Source organism: Falco punctatus (assembly GCF_963210335.1).
Source record: "Falco punctatus genome assembly, chromosome: 3".
Taxonomy (NCBI): Eukaryota; Metazoa; Chordata; class Aves; order Falconiformes; family Falconidae; genus Falco; species Falco punctatus.
Window position 1 is genome coordinate 17,780,505 of NC_137582.1, and position 18,869 is coordinate 17,799,373.

The 18,869-nt window shown below is 39.4% G+C and overlaps 2 protein-coding genes across 2 annotated transcripts in view; one reads left to right on the forward strand and one right to left on the reverse strand.

The window, feature by feature from the left end:
- Window positions 1-10,632, reverse strand: part of NSMCE2 (NSE2 (MMS21) homolog, SMC5-SMC6 complex SUMO ligase) — a 136,252-nt gene extending 125,620 nt beyond the window's left edge. Inside the window, exons 1-2 of the mRNA XM_080378389.1 lie at window positions 10,499-10,632; window positions 7,368-7,515 (exon numbers count right to left, since the gene is read on the reverse strand). Of these exons, the coding sequence (XP_080234515.1) occupies window positions 7,368-7,500 (133 nt within the window). The 5' untranslated portion in view covers window positions 7,501-7,515; window positions 10,499-10,632. The remainder of the gene's footprint in view (window positions 1-7,367; window positions 7,516-10,498) is intronic.
- The window catches only part of WASHC5 (WASH complex subunit 5), a 28,673-nt gene continuing 20,428 nt past the window's right edge, over window positions 10,625-18,869 (forward strand). The window contains exons 1-6 of the mRNA XM_080378360.1: window positions 10,625-10,757; window positions 11,676-11,973; window positions 14,181-14,326; window positions 15,410-15,494; window positions 15,759-15,859; window positions 16,794-16,986. Coding sequence (XP_080234486.1) covers window positions 11,788-11,973; window positions 14,181-14,326; window positions 15,410-15,494; window positions 15,759-15,859; window positions 16,794-16,986 — 711 coding nt within the window. The 5' untranslated portion in view covers window positions 10,625-10,757; window positions 11,676-11,787. The remainder of the gene's footprint in view (window positions 10,758-11,675; window positions 11,974-14,180; window positions 14,327-15,409; window positions 15,495-15,758; window positions 15,860-16,793; window positions 16,987-18,869) is intronic.

The following is an 18,869-nucleotide window of genomic DNA, read 5'->3' on the forward strand; positions in this document are numbered from 1 at the left end:
TGTTTAGCTAGCATTTAACAGGCATCATGACGCAAGCAGATCCCAAGCAATCTGGAGAACAGAAAATGGTCAGTAAAGGGAAGACACTGCACGTGTGAGATGCAGTGCAGCACACATGAAGGGAAGTGCAGACACAGCTCTGGGGCAAGGGGAACAGACAAATGGGATAAGCAGCCGGAATTGAGGTAAGCTCTGCTGGCAGAGAGAGCAGGTTATGCAATGGGAAACGAGCAGACAAGCAGGAAAAGCCAGAGCTGTAAAGGGCTAAGTAAACCTGGGGCACATGCCAAGGAATCGTATCACTAACATTCTGTAGGACCCATGGCCTGCCCTGTACCTACTGGTAAGCAAGAAAATCCTTCAAAGCGTGGAGAGATAGAGGAGGAACTCTCACACAGACACTGATACTGCTATGGGAAGATCACTGCTATGTAATACAGATGACAAGCAGCCATGGCTAACAGCTGACCATGACATTTTAGGGCTAGTTTTTCAAGAAAAAGAAAAGCAGCTCATTTTTCCCCCCTAAATAAGATTATAGAGTTCAGGTGCAGTAACTGCTTCCCACCCAGCTATTCTATATGCCAGGGCATCTACATTTCACAGTGGGAATGTGATGTGTGGTTTGAAAAAAGCCCCAGACATCCAGAAAGCATCTTGCTGTCTACTAGAAAACCTGTGCAGCTAATTAGACAATACCCTATCTCCTAATGCTTTAAAATTTTTTTCAGAAGTTTTATGCTAAGAAATTCTTATCATCTTGTCTGTAGTTAGCATACTTTCCAGCCCTTCCAATTATTTCCCATTTGTACTGGATATTCCCCCCAGTCCCACCTAGCTTTGGGTCTAGCCCAAACAAAAACAATGACCCCTCTAAAAAGCAATCTGCTGGGCTGGAAGCCTGGAGATGACCATGAGTTAATTCTTCTTTCTGGTATCTACAGCTCTCCATACTTCACAGTCGCATGTTCTTGAAAAAGTTCTGCTGCTTTTTCCTGAGGAGTCAGATAAAACTGCCATTCTTAGCAAGCAGAGAGAAGTCACATCTGAAAACTCTGAGCAGAGCTGGGAAAGGATGCCTGTCTTGGATATGGCAAACCTATACTGGGCCAGCATATTCATATCATTATCAGCACATCAGTCAACACACATAGCAGGTTACACTAATTCCAAACCGGAATACCCTTTAAGTATTTCACATGGATGTCCAGCAGAACACTTTAAGAATACAGAACTACTTTAAGTAGCTTAACTAAAAACAGCTCAGCAACTAAGGGAAGTTAAATTAGTAGTGCGAACAGCCGTTTCTTAGTGTGCAGAGGTGGCAATAGGGGGCTTAAAGTTCAATACGAAGAGCATCACAACTGAGAGACATTGACAAACAAGTACTGACTTAGTGAATTCTTTTTTCAATCACACTACTAAAGCTTAAAAACAGATTGAGGCTAAATTCAGTAAGATGCAAATTATAGTAGAATTTAGACGATTTTACTTGCTTTATAACTGATTGCAAACTGCATCACCATCAAATTCACCTATCAATTAGGACTCAAATTCAGCAAAGGATAGAAGCGTATCCTTAAGCTTTAAAAAATACAGACCACTCTGAAAGTTGGTGGATGGCTCAAGAATTTCAATGTGTCATTTCCCTCAGTGTTGTGCTAGGCTGGGCCACAGAACATCCAAGACTGTTTTGAGCACAGAGAGGACATACTGAAACCAACTGTGCGCAGCCTGTTTTTCTGCTTCCGTGTTTTTTACATAGTAACATTTTAAGATGTTTCTATACCACAGTAGTATTCTTGAAAGAACAAAAAAGTACGACCTCTAGACAATGTCAGTATCTAAAGATAATCAGCAGAAAAACTGAGCTGGACATAAAACTTACCTTTCTTTTTAACTCATTAAGTAAAATGAGCTTTTAAATTGGCCATTTCCCTTTGACATTCAGTGTGTTGAAACTAGTTTTTGCCATTAGATACTGATTCTTAATCCCTTACAGGAGCTTTTAAAATTTTGGCTCTTTGCCAGCACATGCTCACAACACAATGCCATAAAGATGCTCAATGCTGTAAATCTGTAGATTGTCAATAGACAGGGAGGTCTTAAATGACAATTTAATTTCATGGACATCAACAAAGTTACCTGAAAAATAAAAGCTTTTCAGGATCAGATGCATTAAAATTATTCTTCACCTAAATTAACAGTTGTTAACAGAAACTGCCTTATTTTGCTAGAAATCATATATGAGCATTGCCTGACCTGAGTATTTAACACTAGTAATTTATTTTCATAAATCTATACAGGACTAGAACAAAATGGACACAAATGTATTAGTAGACTAAGCAATAGAATCACTGTTGAAATTAAGACTCGGTTAAGTGCAATTTTTGCAATGAACCTTACAGTATCTCATCCTCACGGCACACTGTGAACAGTGGATTCCTTAGAGGAAAGAGACTTGGGAATCACTGTGGTTAGAGCTAACTTAAGATTTATCTCCAGAGTGCAGCAGCAGTGAACAAGATGCTAGAAGGCACAAAAGAAAGGGGAGGTAGTACAAAGCTGGCAACAGACTTCGAGTCTTTATATCATTAAAGGCCTCACAGACATTTCAGAATGTTATAATTCTACTGTGAAATATTTTCCTTTTGACTTCTTCATGTGAGGTCTGTTGTTATTTACAATTTCATATAAAAAAATCTATACCTCCATATTATCTCTCACTAGGATTCCCAAAATATCTCACAGCATTAAATAAAGCTTAGACGGACAGGAATAATTTTAAATTTACTGTTGAGGACTGCAAACAGATATCATGAGAACTGTATGCATAAGTAGAGATGAATGGGAGTCTGCCTAGAAATATTGGGTATTAACTCTTTTCATTATTCATTTGAAATAGGGAAGCATTGTTTTTATTAGTATTATTATTTTGCAGAAAGTAGTAAAATGAACTCATTCAAGGTCATGGGGAATTAAATTAACTGGTACATTCTGTCCTACATTTCACAATGCAGGACCATGTGATGAGAAGCTATAAATCTTTAGATCTTCAAAGTCATCTGAATCGCAATTTATATTCCCAAAACTCATTCCCCCACTTTTCTAGATTTCTCTGAACACTATTTATTGCAGACCTACAATGTTTAATTATTTAATTGAACCCTTCTTTCCCTGTCAATTTCTCTAACAGTTGTTTATACTCCTCAGAATAGCTGTGTCCAGTGAGATTACTTTATCTTTCCAGAATAGAAAGTCAAAAGCTATAGGGAAAAATATCAAGTTAATGGGAAGTTCTGAGCACAATTAATGTGTAGGAGAAAAAAAAACCATCCCCCAAACCTGACAACAGTATTCAAACTAAAAGGCTCTGCCATTATTGCCAGAAAGCAATGGCCTCATATAAGTTAACTATGAAGAACAAGTGTTCATTTTCCCGAATATAACGAATAGATGCACACAGGGCTCTTAAAACAGAATAAATTTAACTACAGCAGTACAGCAATGAACAGTAGGCACAGTAATCAATGATAGAATCAGTATGTGCACTGGCTTGCAACCATGCTGCCTTTACCCAGAAACAGATAAATTCTACTTAGGCAGGACTGAAGCAAGCCAGTAGGTAGATGGTAGCTTCCTAAAAGGAGTTAAGCTGTGGAGAGAAAGGATAGTCTCCATTCAATAGGGGGCATTCTCCATATGACATTACAGTTGAAATATAAACCCAGTGTTTGACTTAGTCTGAAACTTTCAAGCATAATATCAAAATAAAGGCATGAAAGATCTATTGTTGTATTTATTCATGGTAAGCAATTTAATCTGGTGTTCCTGCCATTGAACTCAAAAACCTCTATCCATCTTCTCTAATGAAGTTTTCTCAGTTGTTTCAGTCAGTTGGAAGAAATTTTAATTTTTCTGTTTTGGATTATGAGCAGTTACCATACTTCTATATGGCAACCATTATTACCTAAAAGAGTTTCATTCCAGTGGTAGTGAAGTACGTAATCCCTGTAACTATTATTTACCTCCCAGAGAGTTGAGGGGCTTAGCCAGTGTTTGCAAAGCATCTGAGATACCTGAAGAAAAGTAACTATAGGTTATGAGGTTCCTATAGATCATGGAATATCCTGAGCCAATACCTGCCCACAAGTCTGGCACCTCTTCCTATCGGCAGCCCTCTGGTTTCACAACCAGCCAAGTAATTTTATTCCCTCTTCCACGTACCACTACCACCATCTGTTTACAAAGCTTAAATTCAAAATCATTCTGAGAGGATCTTATAGCTTCTCTATAACCAGCGTAAGAGTTCTTTTGTTCTCCGTATGGTGTACCTGGGGAGGACTTTAGGCTACTCAGGGATCGTGGCCAGATCAACCGACAGGTAAAGAGGCCAGTTTCCAGAACGTCAATGCTTTTTGTAACTGAAGTGGCAGCCCTGCTTGCTTCCTATCTTCTTCTGCCCCCTAGTGAGCGTTCATTTTCACTTCACCCGAACAATCCTGCGGCTGTTCCGTAACTGACGTGAATACAAAAAGCGCTGAAAACACCAAACCGTTTTCTTTTTACATCCTTTAGAAGCGTTCTTCATATCGTTCTCCACATCTGAAAGCGAAAAGCGTGTTCTAGCCCTAAAGGACTAATTATGCAGGCAGTGATTTTCACTGAACCAAGAAACACCCACACAATTGGCTTACCGTAACAACCCTTTACACGTGTCAAGAAAACCTTAAATGTATGAATTCTTATTTCTCTGCTTTACTAGAGCTCTGAAGTGATAAAAATCACACACAAGTTCTTTCACAAATCGCTGTTTAATTGTTAAAAAAAAACAAACAACCAAACACAAAAACCACACAACAAAAACACACTGGCATACCTAAGAAAGTAGGGAAAAGTGATCCCAATAGATCTTTTGGTCTAACTTACTATCAGATATGTTTACAGGAAGTCCCTCCATGATACTGCATTAAATAGTACCCAGTCCAGCAACCACTGCTCTGTACTATTTGATAAACATGATTATCAGTAAATGTTTTCAGGATTGGGCTTGTGGAGAACAGCAATTAAGAGAAGAAACAGACGTTGCTTACTGCACTAACTTTGCCTGTCATTTCCGTTATTTATCTTCAGATGTAAACGTAACTTTTCTTGTGCACTTACTATGAAAATTTTTGGTACTATTTCCCAAAATCAGCACTGTCCAAAAAGAAAGACCAAAGGAACAAACAGCTTCACAGAAAGAGTGCTTGTAAAATAACAGCCACAATAGAATACTTTCTTCTACAAAGCCTGGCAATGAAACCTACCAGAAGCTGGACAGTTAAGTTTTGTAAAGGAAATTCAAACAAATTGCAAATGGGACAGGAACAAGAATGCAGAAACACATTATCTAACAGTGGCTCAAAATTAAATTGATATTTTGCTTCGGAACATGAAGGCAAAGTAGGATAGATGAGTAACAATTCTAGAAATAGAAATTGCCGCGTATGAATTGGAGGCAAGAGCTGAACAATCAAGTATGGCAGATCAGATAATGCTAATTCTAAAACACCAAAAGTATTTGTTTACCAAAAGTATGTCATGCCACAGAAACCTTGTATCTTTCCCAATGGCATTGTGTAAGGAACATTAAAACCTGAAGTGTAGTAGTCAGGGGAGTGAAAACAAAACCCTGTAAAAGTGAGGAACTTCACTCATTTGTTTGTTCCATGTACAGATGTACATACCTCTGCAAGGAAAAATGTAGGAGCAAAGACGACAACTATTATAAGTAAAAAGGTAACACTGTAATATCAGATGCAAAAGGTATAAACTACAAATACAAGTCTGGAATACCTTTTCCATAGAGCAATGAGATGGACTATGTTAAAAGGCTGTGCTTGATAATTCTACGACTCTACAGGAAAGTTGCCCCTGCTAAAGTAAAATGAGTGTTATGGTCTAGGAGCTCTTTTCCAGCCACATGACATAACTTGACTGTAACAACGACCATGGGTATCCCATGAAGAATAACCTCCTCCTCTCAGAACAGAATGCTAAATAAGGTCCTTTGGTTACTGAAGGAAATGGACAAAAAAAGCTTCAAGGTTGCAATTAAAGATTAATGTGTCAGAAGCAGGTAAGCAAGTAGGATAACAACATTTACTAGGAGTTGCACAGACTCCCAGATGCAGACCTGCACAGTGGAGCTTAAGTTGCCTTTCACCTCTCCAAATGGGAATGCAGCAGGGGCTTCTATTGAAAGGTGAAATTAATCAAAGCTTTCAACTTTTGTACAAATAACTAATTTCTGTGGATCATTCTGCAATCTTGGGACTGAAAGAATTCAGTACATTCAGTGTATTTCCATGTATTACTTATAGCAAGGTAGGAGAGATGATGAGTGCAAAAGCAGAGGAAACAGAACTGGTTATACCATTTTACCTCTAACAGAATCCCCAGTTGACCGTTCAGTCAAGCTTTCCATTTCCTCTGCCCTGCTAGAAATGACATGTCAATTGTGTCTGATGGCAGTATGGAAAAAGGGTCAAAGGACAGAAAATCATCACAATAGACAGAGAAAAGCATTAATCTCGATTGTACATAAACCCTTGGCTTAGTTGAGTACAAGATTTATAATGAACAGTAAAACTTGTTTCAGAGGATTCTCATTCTCCACTCATGAATACTACCAGGGTTTTGGAGCTTTGAAGTTTTTCTTTTTTCCTAGTGAAAAAATTATCACAGATCTAAGATCACAGAAATGGGATGCCTCATGTTTGTCTTTGAAAAGCAGCTTTGCAGTGCACCTGTTTGTGAAATAACAATGACAAAACTGTTAGAAGCAATTACAGATTTAAGGTAAACCATTTTGCAAACGTCCAAACTGAAGGACCGCAGAAGGGCCTGATTTTCAGCAGAGAAGAGGCAGCATTTAAAAAAACTGCATCCCCTAACAGGCAGCTCAAGCTTTGTACTCAAAATCATTAGCATTATTTCAATATATCTTGCCCTAACCATCAAATAAAGCACACACAAAGAAGCAGTATTAGAATGAAAAATCATTTTATTCACCCACTTAAGAGGCCTTCTCCATCTCACTCAGCAACCTTAAAAGTTTTCACAAAGCTGTAGGGTAACAACCACTGGAACGCAATTAGTCTTGAGTGTTACAAAAGCCAGGACAATGTTCACCTGGTATTCACATTTTCACTGAATTTATCATTTAAGACAATGAAGTGACTGGAGTAAAAACACCTTGGTCTAGCCAGAAGAGCTACAGTTCCTACAATGAAGATAGATATTGCCAGTAACTAAGTCAAAATAGGTAGGCCTAGGACTCATCTGTCAAATTCAAGATGTAATAGAAGAGAGAATATACTTACTGAAATTTTCCACAAGGTCAAGGGCAACATGAGTAGCAATATCCATTCCAGTATTTATGTAAGACTGGCAGTTTTTCAAAGATGAAAGAGAGGAATCCATGAAGTTCAATGAGATTCTTGCACCACCTGGCATCTTGAAATCGTTGCTCTAGAAGTAACAGACACAACATTCTGAATGCAGTTTACGCGCAAAGAATTTGGGAGAGAAAACAGAAGTATAGCTAGCTAACCACTAGTCAACAGAACGACTGAAACACCAGAAAGCAAAGACGAAATCTTAGCTCCCAGGATGTCAGCCATTTCAGTTGAACTGCAATTCACCAGAGGTTTTCAATTCACCTCTTACTCAATATTAAGCAAAACTGCAGCACAAAAAGCAAGTTGCAGCTTTCATCTGCTTAGTCTTATTGCTAAACCACAATGAGGTTCAAATTCAATGATTATGTTCGCTTGAAAATTACTGCTCTATTTGAGATCTAAAGAAGTCCACATGCGCAAACACTTGCCTGTGTTTTCTAGGCATATTACCAATTAGGCTAGAAAGAAATGTGACTTCTCGCATCCAATTCAGCCTCACCAGCTACAAGCCTGTCTCAACAGCTGGCCCTTGGGGAAAAAAATAATCTAATCTAACAAAGGGCCACTCTTCTACGAATGTCCTTAACAGTATAACATCTAGAACCACTTTTAAACAAAAGCCCACCTTACAAATGCTACCTACTTCCCCCAAAGATGCTACAGACTTTTAGTACCAATGCTCCATTAGTAGAACAAGAGTGGCACAGGCATCACATTGTTCTTTACCACCATCTTCCTTTCCAATACAGACCCACAACCTACAGCCTTGCAGGGATTAACTGCTTCTCCTTTGTCATTAATACAACCTTCAAGTGAGTTTGCTTATGCTGTGCCTATCCACACTGTTCACATCAGCTGGTTCCTTCTCAGAAATTCAAACTTCTGCTCTTCCTTCTTCATGCTTTACCACAATTCACTCGAACAACGTGTAGCTATTATAACAAACACGAACTTCATGCCGAATTTTTAACTTCAAGTTGCAGAAGATAAGAACTCCACTCTGCTTTAGATACACAGTTGTTCACACACAAAAAATCCTAACAAAAGTCTTGGATAAACAGAAATACTGCATTAGTCCATGTAAAGAATAACTGGTATGTTCAAGGACTATACTGAGATCATTTTGGGGGAGGTAGAGAATGGAATCCCCAACCAAATGTCGGGTATACCAGTTTTATCTGAATCATACAGAAAATAACAAGGAGATGACTTCTATCAACAACAGCCTCTGACAAGCTATAATCCCACAGAAGTCTGGAAAATATCTAAATAGAAAGGATAAAGCTTTGCCCAAGCTTTGCATACCTAAGGCTGCATCTCCCTCTACTACTTTTCCTAGGATTCCAGAACTACATCTTGTGTGCGCCCAAAACTGATCATTGCCACATTCCTCATGAATATTGTGCAGGCTATAAGACCTGAATGTCTGCTGTCACACTCTTCTGTTCTAATGTTTTATTTTGTTATCTTTTTTTTTTTCCATCCCAAAAATGTGCTTGGCCCCTCAAGACCAACTTTTATGACACCATCCCAACATTTTAACAACAGCTCAAGTTCACTGCAATTTGAACTTCTGAATTACATACAAACTGCCTTCCTCTCTATCCCCTTCTAAAGGTGCATCTTGCCACAGAGGAGGCAGTGGCCTTCAAAAACGGTCCAGTTATGTCAGCTCATGCTCTCTCTGCCAAAAGAAGTGTTTCTATCTTGAAAAATCTTTAGAGGCTGTCAGACCGACAATAGAAGACAAGGAAAAAGCTCCTTACAAAACTCCTTGAAAGGAAAAGGATGCTCTTGAAGATTTAGTAACAAATGCTGTCACCTGTTACAGTATTTAACTTTTTTTTTTTAAGCACCTGTTTGCCATTTTAGCAAGACTGTTTGTATAGAACCCTTTGATCCAGATGTACCCTATTAAATATCCACATAAAATTATTTTAGCAGCTCTATCTTTCTGGGCCCATTTAATGTATCAGAGTTTACACAGAGAACCTAATTCCCTTCTTGAACACGGCAAATCTCACTCACTGAGAAAGCCTGCTGTACTTTTGGAAATTTCACAGATACACACTGTGAAAGGCAGGAATCTGAAAAAAATAGAGAAAAGTTAAAAAGGCTTCTTCATTCTCTTGATGTTTATGGAAGCACTGAGCAAACTATACAGGAACAGAAGTTACTGTTTACAATAGTAAATCATACTGTCATGTTGGTAGTTTAATCTCAATCTGTCTTTTGAAAAGTAATTTAAGTACTTTGGGATAAATATTAAAAAAAAAAAAAAAAACAACCAAAAGATTATTTTTTCTTTAGAAACTGTTTATGATCCCAAGCAAAGATTTCACTCTTGTATTTTCCAACTGAATTCTTCATCTAGCAGCTGTCCATTCTGCCTTAAGAGGAAAAGCAACGTTCCTCACTGGAATTGGTTTTACAGCAGTGGTTTTAAGGTGTGATTTCTTGTGAGGAAGGTCTCCAATGGGTGCATCAATGAAGGACTTCACATTTTTGCAACTCCCACTCCCCTCACGTCTGGAAAATACTACCAGCAAAATCAGAGTTGAAAAGAAGAGCAAGCATGACTGCCAAGACAGGGGTTTTTCTTACAATCTAAGTGATCGAGCAGTCCAGGCAGGTTTGCTAAGCAGCAAATGCAAATTAGTTTGTATTCTGCCGCTCATTTTAAAGATTTGAGCAACTGACGCGATTTCTCTATGCTTCAACACCCCAAACTGTGAGACAAGTAACTTTTTTCAGTTCCTTTGTAACTTGCAACACAAGACCCACAGGTGACAAGCGCCCACTGAGTGCCAGGATTAGTGCCCACCCTCTAGATACACTCGGTGACCACCTATGACGGGGAGATGCCCCTTCCCTGCTCCAAAGCTTGGGGGCAGAGCCCCCCACGCTGCAAGTGCCGCTCTCCCAGCCCCCCACCGCGCCCCCGCTCAGCCACGCACGGAGGGCAACGGCCTCGCACCCCTCCCTCCCTCCGCTCCCTCGGCCGGGAGAGCGCTGCCCTCACCCCGCCGGCAGGGAAGGGGACAGTCGCTCACCTAGTGCCAGCCACCGCGGCCCGGAGGCGGCCCCACGCCGGCGGTCTCGGCAGCAGGAGCGGGCTGGGCGCGGGGCGGGCGGAACGGCCTCATCAGCCGGCGCCGCGCCACGTGACGGCGCCGTCACGTGACGGGAGGGCTCGGCCTCCCGCCGCCTGCGCCTCGCCTGCCGCCGTGGCTCCCTGCGGCCGCCCGCCGGCGCTTGGCGGGAGCCGACCACCCCCTCGCCGCCCCCACCGCGCTCCGTGGCGGGGCAGAGGTGAGCGCGGCCGCGCGGGGGTGGCGGAGAGGCCGCTGGCCGGGGGGAGCGGGGCGGCGCGGGGCGGCGGGCGCCCCGAGGCGGCGCTGGGAGCGGGAGGGAGGGAGGGCGGGCGCTGGCGGGGAGCGGGGCGGCAGCGTCCGCACGGCCCAGTGGCTGGCGGGGACGCGGTTCAGAGCCCGCTGCGGGTGCCCGCTGGGCCCTGCGGGGGACAGCCCGTCGCCCCGCACCTCGCCTGGCGGCCGGGCCGGGCTCCCGGCCCCGTCAGGGGGCAGCTTTCCTCCTGAATTTACCTCAGTGGTTTGGAAGGGGATTTGGTGAAAAGTCGAGCCAGCTCATAACTTTCCATAAGTGGTTTCTAAACGTCAGAGCTTATTTTTCGCGGTGCTGCCCTCCGAACCTTGCAGGAAACACGTCCATAAATGCAACTATGACCAGGAAGTGCAGCCACAAGCCACAGCACAAAAGCAAACCCTTCAGCAATAAAGACAGGAACAGAGCTCTATCATTTCCCCTTGCCACAAAAATTTTCCTTGTAGCTAAAACCTGTTACAATCACTTTGTATTTTTAAAGACGCTATTATAAACACATCTTGTAACATGTTTTTGCTTTCCTTGCTGCCATGTCTTTGTATGGGTTCAATTGCTTCCGTATTTGTGATAATTCCATTCTTCAGTAGTTCTGAATTTTTCTGGTGCAAAAGGTCATGCTTTCCGTGCCTGGTCACACAGGTGACCGAGTCAAACCCAGTGTACGTGCTGGAGGTTAATTCAGTGCATTTTTTAATTTTACAAAGCTGTACATAATTTAGATTTCATAAACTGAAACATGTGAGAACGTGCTTAAAGACACACATAGGTTACACTATCAAAAATGTGAATACATAGCACTCAATGTGTGTGGTTTTGTTTTTACAGGTTATTAATGGCGCAGCTAGTTTTCTCATCAGAGTTTCTTCTTCAAATAACCTAAAGACTGATGATCAGAATCTGACGGCAGGTCTGCTGCTCTGTCACATCCAGCTCCACAATGGTGGATTTTCTAGCTGAAAACAATCTCTGTGGTCAGGCAATTCTTCGGATTGTCTCCTGTGGAAATGCCATCATTGCAGAACTTCTGAGACTTTCTGAATTTATTCCTGGTGTTTTCAGGCTAAAGGACAAGGCTGATCAACAGAAGTATGGGGATATTATATTTGATTTCAGTTACTTTAAGGTAAATAGTTCTGTTCTTAAACTTCTCCTTAAAGGCTTGCTGTGCTGCATGAGGATGCTTCAGGTTATGAAACAGCCATTCCTGAGTATTGTGCTTATTACTACCATTCGTCAGAATTGACTTCCATGACTTCTTACTTGTTTAGTGTTTACCAGAAATTCACCAAACTAAGCTAGCAATTGAGATACACTTGCATGCTAACGTTCTGCTTCTGGGCTGTCTCGTGTTTTATATACTACTGATGATCATACTCAGCCTCACCTTACTCATTTCAGTGAGCCTGAGCAGAAACAGTGTAGGGAACATCCTGTGCTTCAACCCCTAGGCAGAAGTATAAACAGTACCTGCGCTGAGGGTATCAGGGCAAGAAGGGGGTGGCAGTTCTAAGCGCATTCAAGAGCGATCTGGGCTACATCTTTCAAAATGTTTGATGAGTCATCTGGCCTGTGAACTTTGATGGATACTGATTATATAAAACTTGAGTATTGGATTCTGTGGGTCGTTGTTTATTATTATTACTACTACTATAATTTCCTGCAGGAACATTAAATTATACTTTCACCAGCAAGTTCTGAGCCTGTGCAGCTGGTTGTTTTCCATTGGAGCAGTACTGTGGGCAGTATGCCCATCTTCCTTTGGTTATCTGTAGGTTATTCTTTGCAGCCATGAAAACTGCTTTCTGCTTTCCTGTTTGACAGTACTGTCATTGTTCATTCACTGGGCTTGTCATGTGCTGAATAAACAATTAAATAATAGTGCCCTTATTTCCCTTACAAAATTAAGCTTCTTGCAGTACCTATTTCCCTTTCTCATTCTTTAGCATGATTAAGAAGGAACTACAGAGACTACCTAATCTGACTTTATCTGGATTGTACAATACAAGAAGTGTTAATAGTAAAGCAGGGGACGGGGAGTGGGGGGTGTAGTAAGAGTTGTAAATTTCAAGCAGCACCTGTGAGCCTTGGACACTGAAAACCCTAAGCACAAATGATTTCCCAGATACATTTAGATCTAAGTGCTTGTTAGAAGTCCTTTTCTACACAGATTACTTGAAAACTTAAAATTTAAAAGCAAATAGGTATAATTGGTGAGAAATACAATTATCCTTAAAACTGTAAGATTTTGGAATGTTAAGCATCACAGTGTTGCTGCTTTCCAGAGTAATCACCCCAAAATCCATAAAAGACATACTTACAAAGCAGAGATTAGTGAATTTACAGTTATTTTCACTGCGAATGCAGCATTTCTGTATTTATGATTCTTACTGAATGAGAAGAGATTTGAGCTTTTGAAAATTCAGGCTCTTTATGCATTTAAACTTCATAGGCACTTTGGTGATGGATGAAGCAGCCTGCTTTCATCCTTTGTTTTATGTAGGTATTTTGTACAAAGAGAAGCAGAAGAGCATTTTTAAAACCACACAAAACTAGCTTAATATTTTATTTTAACTTTAAGCTATTTTTATCTTAACTAAATCTATTTAAGCCATGATCTCATGCTGTCAAGTGATCTGTGGAATGACGCTAACAGTGTTTTCAATTAAACATTAAGGCTTTTTCATTTACATGGTGATGGTAAGACTAAATTATGAGTTATGAGAAATGTTGACAGTGGAAAATGGTTAGAAATTTTTAACTTTGCTTTAAAGGAATTTGGGCTCTTCATCCCAACCTTTTTTCCCTTATGGTTGAGGGAAATGACATAGTTTCTGCATTAATTTGGGGGACTAGTGCTGAGCTAGATCCAGCGTCTAAACAAAACCAGGTCTAATACTTTCAAGTAGTTTAAATGTATGAGATAGTACTAAGCTTTCTGAGGCCTTAATGTTATGATTTCTGTCTCAGAAATCAATCAGATCAAATGTGTAAAGGAAAAAAATCCAGCAGGGAGACAGCACTACAAAAAGCACACAGTGGCTTCAGGTGCATTGGGGCTTTACTGAAAGCATTAACTAATATTTTCCATTGGTTACATAGGATAAATCATATTTAAAATCATTGCAGATTCTAACAAAGTCTAAAACTCATCTTTAGGTAATGGGTGTTCATCATAAAGTAGATTGGAAAACTACAGATCCTTGTTTTAGTAAGAAATGTTGTTGTGTTGTGCGCATGGTGGGGGTTGTACATGTTCTGTGTCCTACTGATGGGAAGTCAAATAGACATCAAAGTCAAATACTGTCTCTAAAGATGAAATTCTTTTCTTAGGGGCCTGAGACATGTGAAGGCAAACTGGAAGCCAAACCTGAGTTACTGGATTTAGATGAAGAATTTCGTGAAAACAACATTGAAATTTTGACGAGATTTTATCTAGCTTTTCAGAGTGTACACAAATATATTGTAGATTTAAACAGGTATGGTATCTTAAATACATGTGGATTTTCTTAAAGACTGGGTTACTGTTTAGTCTTAACAATGAGAAGCTTTTTTCTTAGAGGCCCAATACACTTGCTATTGAAGCATATTCATGTGCACTTGGAAACTTGGACTGCTGCAGTGAACACTTTTACGCCTGCTGTTGCTTACCAGCTTAGTATGTGACTTGAAAACATTTAACCTCTCAATTTCATTTCCTCAATTGCAAGCTAGAGCCAGTTTTCCTTCTTCATCTTGGAGATTGTCTCAAAGATTATTTTTTTTTAATAAAAGGAGGCTCCATGTTATTAAACAAAGTTTTTTGTGGTCTTCCAAAACAGAATATCAGGTAGGGTTTTTTCTTTAACTTTCATGGGCATTGTTTTCCTGAACTTGATTTTTCAGTGGAGTTGCCATATTCTCAAGTTTGCTACTCTTACCTGTAAAAAACAATTAAAAGGTTCATAAAATACTCTTAAGAAAAAGTTCCAGAGAATCTTGAGCATAAGAATTGGTTTTGTTCTTATATGAACAGATTAATGAAAAAAAATATGTTTAACATTACTTATTAAGAAGCAGTGTTACTGGAAAATACTTCAATAGGAAGAAATTGTCTGTTAATCAAGATAAACACTGTTTCTAGCTCTGCCTTCCAAATTGCAATAGACATCAATTTATGGTACTTCCAGTAGATGTTTTTGAGGTAATTTGAAAATATGACAATTTTACTAAATTCTGTAGTGGAAGCCTTCTTGGTACTCTCTTCTCAGGCTGTTATCCATCCATAAGAAGATTAAGAGCATGTTAGCTGTAAGTTACAAAGTATCTTCTAGTTGCTTTTGCAAAGGCCATCAAGATATGGAAGAAGGCTTTTGCCAGCTGGTTGGCTTTAGCTAGGATTTCCAGCCTTGGGTTTCATAGTAGAGCATCTCTTCTTTGTCTGAAAAGCTCCATGCTACTTGTACTAGGGAAGTGTTCTAATGTTTCTGTTGACTTTCAGAGAAAATTGACCAATTGAGTTCTATGGACAGATGATTAGAGAGCAAAACAGTCAGTGACCAACTCTTTGTTATGATTCCTAGATACTTAGATGACCTCAATGAAGGAATTTACATCCAGCAAACGTTAGAAACGGTCCTCCTTAATGAAGATGGAAAACAGCTTCTAGTAAGTATTGAACAGTTTTGTAACAGAAAATGAACCAACTAGTTTAGTGCCAAACTAGACAAAGATTTAAGTTTACCAAATGCATGGAAATGCTATGACTCGCTTGCAGGAGGACAAAGACCAGGATTCTACAGCCTGGCACGTTTCATATTGTATTGACTATACAGTTGATATTGGATTAGTTTGCCAACACATTTGTCTTTAAATGTTACTACAAAGTTGTGTTTATGTCATTTCCTTCCTTCATTCTTTCTTTCCAAACAGTGTGAAGCACTCTATTTATATGGAGTCATGCTATTGGTCATTGACCAAAAGATTGAAGGAGAAGTCAGAGAAAGAATGTTGGTTTCCTACTACAGATATAGGTAATGTATATTGATATGCAGAAGCACTCAAGGCTGAAATGATGTAACAGGCAGTTTATTCAGTTAACTAGGTTATTGAATTAAGGTAAAAGACAATATTGACACCTTTTTGATCAACTGACTATATACGGATAGACGTATTTCAGCAGAGCTCTCAATATCAGTAGAACTCCTTGCTTTAGCTGTGTTTGCAGGTCTAGCTGAAAAACTGAAGCAATAGATTTCTGATGCTGTCACAACAGAAATTTGAAGTCCGCTGTCAAGCTTTCAGCTAAAGCTTTAATCATGCAAGGCCAGCTATGAGACTATCACAGGTTTCCCAATGTGCAAGCAAGGTCCTGAGTATCTAGGTGACAAATACGTTGCAAGTTAGACCTCTAGTAGTTACACTGCTTGATTAGTCAAATCAATAGTGAGTTTTCCAGGGTAGGTTAACAGCATCATTGTATGACAGTTGGAGTCTTAAAGGGTATCAGTGCAAATCCTTTCACACATATAAAAAAGGAGGGTATCTGGTTCCTGTGCTGCTTTGGCTATGTTTATGCCTCTCAGTGTATAATGAGAGAGGATTCCTTAACTCTGGAATGCAGAAGTGGATCAACAAAAGGAATTCAGAATGGAGAGGAAAAAAAACAACCCAGAACAAAACTCCCTCTCTGAATATAGTCATTTTTTTCTGTTTCTCTTCCTGAGTGAAGTTCATTTTTCTGTTTGTGCTTTGTGTGCTTATTTGGGATTCCAGTATGGACACTTATCCCTGTCCTCCTGTAATATGGTGAACATTATATTCATGGAGTAAACAACAAAAAAATCTTCCAGACATTAGTATCTGATCATTTTCCTGGAAGAAAGGCATGGTTCCAAGGGCAAGGAGAAGAGGAAATGGTTAGGTCATACAGTTCAATGGTGTGTTTTCCTGTCTTTTGTAAAACAGTGCAGCCCGGTCCTCTGCTGATTCCAATTTAGATGATATCTGTAAATTGCTTCGAAGCACTGGATACTCAAGCCAACCTGGAGCTAAAAGACCTCCAAACTACCCTGAGAGTTACTTCAGCAGGGTACCCATAAGTGAAACATTCATTAGCATGGTTATTGGCCGTTTACGGTCTGATGACATTTATAACCAGGTAAGTTACTGTGAGATAAAAGGGGGACCTAAATGTGAATGTGAAATGGTTTCACAGCTTAGTTATTCAACCATGCAGTCCAGAAAAAAATAAATCACAAAATCAGAGGTTGGAAAGGACTTCTTGAGACACCTACCCACAGTCCAACCCTCTGGCTCAGGCAGAGGCAGCTGGAGCAGATTGCCCAGGACTGAGTCCAGCTGAGTTTTGAGTATCTCCAGAGGTGCAGACTGCAGAACCTCTCTGGGCAACCTGCTCCAGTGTTTGGCCAATCTTGCATTAAAAAAAAATTGTTTGATGTCTTTAAATCATTAATGATTGGCCACTTGTAATAACTTAATTTCTTCGGAGTTTCCCATTCTTTTAGTTACAGCAAAGAGTTTTATAATCGCTTGGTAGACAGTGTGTTTAAAAAGGAACACTAATATCACAGCTATTAACTATGAGAATTGTGTTAATAAAGGAAAAGAAAAATGGAAGTAAAGTATGAGTAATGGCTACTATATTTACAGTCTCTTCTAATATGACTGCTTTGAGAGATCTTTAACAAAGCATTTGCTTTTGAGCAGGTTTCCATCTTTAGCATGGACAAGCAATCATTTCTGTAATTACTGGCACTCTTTCAGTAAGTCCTGGCTAACTGAAACAATTTATAGATGCAGGAAACCAGAATTCCACATTTAATGAATGATAATATGAAATAAAGGCTTAAATTCTTTAGGCAGGAGTAGTACTTTAAAGACTAGGGACCTTACAAAAAACACTTTCATATTATGGACAGACATAATGACTTTCAAGAGGGAAAATAAGCCTTTTCAGGTACTTTACTGTAGGAATTTTTTTAAGCTGTGTAAAATTCTAGACACTGACAAAAGATAACTTAGTAAGTTATGAAGGGAACCCATTTTATGACATAATTTGTCTCTCATAGGAAACGGAAGTGTTTGTGAGACTGCTCTTGTGAAGTACTTAATCTAGAAATCTTACTAAAATCAGCTGATACTTTGTATCAAAATTACTTGTCCTCTTTTATACATTGGTTTATTGCCTTTGCATTAAAATAATATTACAAATTTAGTCTCTATTTTGTAGTAATCAGTTGATAATGAAAAGCATTAATGTTTCTATACAAAGCATGATTGTAACCAATGTACTTTCTCCAAATGTAGTACGAAAAGTAGGGTAGAAATTTTTAGCTCAACCCAAACTGAATACAGCTTGTTTTACTAAATCATGTCATATCTGAGGTGTTATCTCCTTTGATAATTGCAGCTTATTCATCATGGTAGCGGGCAGAAACCTGAATTTTCATACTAGTCTGAACATTTAACCTAATAAAATAACCAATCAAAATTAAAGAAAAATAGGATGTTACTAAATAAAAACAGAGAACTGTTTTCCTTTAGCAATGTTGAGATTGTATGATACCAATGTATGATTTTGATGCCAGTGTTTTTGTTAGTATGGAGGTCTTTTAATACATTATCATGTATTTTTAAAATGAAAATTCAGTTGATAATTTAAATTTTTTTGATCTTTCTGGTACATGGAATTGGTGAATAATTATCTGCATCCTAATTCCCTCTTACTTGGATTAAATTAATCCTTGTTTCTATCGGAGATGAGCTAAACATACCTAGTCCTTATAAAATACTTATTTAGCTCTTCTCCTTTGAACTCATCTGAAGCTCTTTGGTTCATTCTTCCTTTGACTATTTACAGCAGAGTAAAATCTTACTATAGCCTGTTAAAGTTTTAGCAGACATCTACATGGTCAACTTTATATTCCAGGAAGTGTGTCTGGTAAATATGCTGCATGTCTAAGCATGTCCAGCTTATCTAAATATACTCCTTGCCTCCTGGTTTCTATATTCTGTACTTTC